The sequence below is a fragment of the Colias croceus genome, chromosome 24 (assembly GCF_905220415.1).
Source record: "Colias croceus chromosome 24, ilColCroc2.1".
In the NCBI taxonomy this organism is placed as follows: domain Eukaryota; kingdom Metazoa; phylum Arthropoda; class Insecta; order Lepidoptera; family Pieridae; genus Colias; species Colias croceus.
In genome coordinates this window covers 586,609-590,000 of record NC_059560.1, presented here as the reverse complement: position 1 = coordinate 590,000, position 3,392 = coordinate 586,609, and the positions used below count along the sequence as shown (strand labels likewise).

Here is a 3,392-nt window from a genome sequence, read left to right as displayed (position 1 = left end):
TTGATCGATTCAATTGATCGATCGATTGATTGATCGATTGATTGACCGTTTATTGATCGATCGATCAATCGATTGATTGATCGATTGATTGATCGTTTATTGATCGATCGATTGATCGATTATTGATCGATCGATTGATTGATCGATTCAATCGATTGATCGATCGATTGATCGTTTATTGATCGATCGATTGATTGATTGAATCGATTGATCGATTCATTCGATTGATCGATTATTAATCGATCGATTGATTGATTGATCGATTGATTGATCGATTATTGATCGATCGATTGATCGATTGACTCGACTGATTCGATCAATCGATCGATTTTTTTATTGATTGATCGATTGATTGATTGATCGATTCAATAGATTGATCGAAGAATGACTCGATTGATTGATCGTTTATTGATCGATCGATTCAATCGATTGATTGATTGATTGATCGTTTATTGATCGATCGATTGATCGATCGATTGATCGATTGAATCGATTGATTGATCGATCGATTGATTGATTGATTGATTCAATCGATTGATTGATTGATCGATTCAATCAATTTATTGATTGATCGATTTTTTATTGATTGATCGATCGATTTATCGATTGATTGATTGATCGATTCAATCGATTGATCGATTGATTGATTCAATCGATTAATTGATTGATCGATTCAACCAATTGATTGATTGATCGATTTATTGATCGATTCAATCAATTAATTGATTGATCGATTTTTTTATTGATTGATTCAATCGATTGATTGATTGATCGATTCAATCGATTGATTGATCGATTGATCGATCAATTGATCGATTGATTGATTGGTTGATCGATTACATAGGGTTATATATATCCTAAATTTGAGTGTAGAATAGTACAATTATTTCTTTTCTTTTAATACAATTATTGAATTAAAAGAAAACGTTTATTTCAGACTTTTGTAACTACTGCTATATTATTTCCATATTTATTTACAGAATTCGTACAGTTCCAGTGAAAGACGCGACCGTTACGCCGAAATTGGCTGTAATAAAAAATGAATTACATCCAGAAAGGACAACGGTTAATGTGTATATCAAGTACAAACATGCAGATTCTGTTGATCAGGTATTTATTATACTTTCTTGTTTTGCTACCATTTTAAAAATTGGTAATTATTTTCTCATCATAGGTAACTGCCAATATGATTTAATTAGATTCTTGTTGTTTATAATATACTAGCGGCCCGCCTCGGCTTCGCCCGTGGTACATGTTTCGCAATAAAAGGTAGCCAATCTCTCTCAGGGTCTAAAGATTGTCTGTCCAAATTTCTTCAAAATCGGTCCAGTAGTTTATGCGTGAAAACCATACATACATACATACATAATTACAACCTTTTCTCTTTATAATATTAGTATAGATTAATGATTAGAACCTCATACAAACCTATACTTTCTTTCCACAGGCGTTATCAGCGAACAACACAGTCATGAACGAGCACCACCTACGAGTGACGAGAAGCGACACTAGCGGCTCAGCACACGATCCCAAGTGTTCAGTGTTTGTTGGCAACATCCCCTTTGGACTGGAGGACGAAGCGCTAAGGGCGAAGTTCCAGGGCTGCGGCGAGATTGAGTCGGTCAGGATCGTGAGGGATAGGAAGACTAATGCGGGGAAAGGTGCGTTTGTGATAATAAAAGAAGGTTCTATATTGATTTTGAGTTTTAATATTATTGAACAGACTAATTCAGTAGTAAATTGTTGTGATACTTGTTTCAAAAGTAGTAATATTATTTATATTTGTAGATACTATATCTCAGCAGAAGCCACATATTATATTACATATTGCATTATATATTCAATAATTTTACTTTTATGCGTGTAATGAGCAGTTACACTATGATAATAGTCATTCTTCATTCACAGGTTTCGGTTATGTAAACTTTGCGTCAAAAGATGGCGTGGAACTCGCTCTAGCACTCACAGAGGAAGATTTGACTATAAAAAACAGGATAATGCGAGTCAAACGATGCACGCAAAACGCAAATAGTGGCAAGAAGGGCTTCAATACGCGTGGAAATGTACAAAATGCACGAGGAAATGGACACAATGCACGAGGAAATGGACACAATGCACGAGGAAATGGACCTAATATGCGCGGAAATGGACCGAATATGCGTGGGAATGGACGGAATATGCGCGGAAATGGACGCGGTGGACATGGTTCTTTTGGACGTGGTAATGCACATAGTGTGCGCGGAAATGGACCAAATGGGCCGGGAAATGGACGTGGAAATTGGTCCAATTCGCGCGGAAATGACGAAAATATGTCGAATCCGCGTAAGTTTGATAATAATGTTAACGGTGGAGAAGAAACTGGTGCGTTCAGACGTATTATGAATAAAAGGAAATTCCAGGTGTGTATGTTTGTATATTTTTCTTCCATTAGTTTAATTGAATGATTATATAATATTGCTACATCTATGCTAATATCTGTTTTGTTAATTGATTTTTTTTTCTTATTTCATGCATTTAAATTAAAATAGTTTTATGGCAAGACATAATAGGTACAAGTTGAATATTCTAAGTTTTGACAAAAATATAAATTCAAAATATTGTGTCTTAAAGTGTTTTTTGTTTATAACAGGAGGGAGGTGAAGGCCCTCCCAATAGAGAGAAGAAACCTAGAAAGGAATTTGTCGGCCTAACTGGAGAAAAGAAAAAGGTATTTTTTTTTGTACTAAAATCATCCACATCATACCAAATTCTCTTCAACTTTTTTAAGTAGCCATTATGTTGCATATGACAACTTCGTATAATCTACTTCTAATGTGTCATTAAAGTTCAATAGTTTAATCGTCAAAAAAAGATTTACAAAAAAAAAATTCATGAAATATTTTGCCCTATTAAATTTAACAATCCTTATAACAAAATTTATTTCAATCACTTTTTTGTATTATTATTCTGGCTTTGCCTAATTAAAAATAAGAATGTGAATTTCACGTATCAGAAGTGAAACTTCTTTGGCAATATTTAAAGATAAAATCGTCGCCTTATTCCATGATGTGACGGTATTGCCATGACGCGACCTTGAGATTTTACTCTCAAAGCGCCTAATAAAGTTTCATTTCAAAAACTTAGTGTTTGATTATAGGTATTAAATTTTAAAGTGAAACTTTTATTACATCGTCTCAAATTTTTTGGTCTGTGTAGCGCATGTCGCGTGACGTACGATAATTATCGTACAAACACGATAATTATCGTAAGTTTCACTTTTACCGTGGTTTCATAAAACCACACAACATTTTTTCCTTATTTTTTCTTTTTCAGAAGCAAAAGTTTAACAAAGGACAGAAGAAGAAGAAAGCTTTAAGTGAAATTTTAACGAAATAGTGATTGTCGTTCACATT

The 3,392-nt window shown here is 33.8% G+C and overlaps 1 protein-coding gene across 1 annotated transcript in view; it reads left to right on the top strand.

Moving 5' to 3' along the window:
- The window catches only part of LOC123702817 (nucleolar protein 12), an 11,666-nt gene extending 8,274 nt beyond the window's left edge, over positions 1 to 3,392 (top strand). Inside the window, exons 3-7 of the mRNA XM_045650620.1 lie at positions 981 to 1,110; positions 1,448 to 1,661; positions 1,909 to 2,399; positions 2,630 to 2,707; positions 3,313 to 3,392. Of these exons, the coding sequence (XP_045506576.1) occupies positions 981 to 1,110; positions 1,448 to 1,661; positions 1,909 to 2,399; positions 2,630 to 2,707; positions 3,313 to 3,375 (976 nt within the window). The 3' untranslated portion in view covers positions 3,376 to 3,392. The remainder of the gene's footprint in view (positions 1 to 980; positions 1,111 to 1,447; positions 1,662 to 1,908; positions 2,400 to 2,629; positions 2,708 to 3,312) is intronic.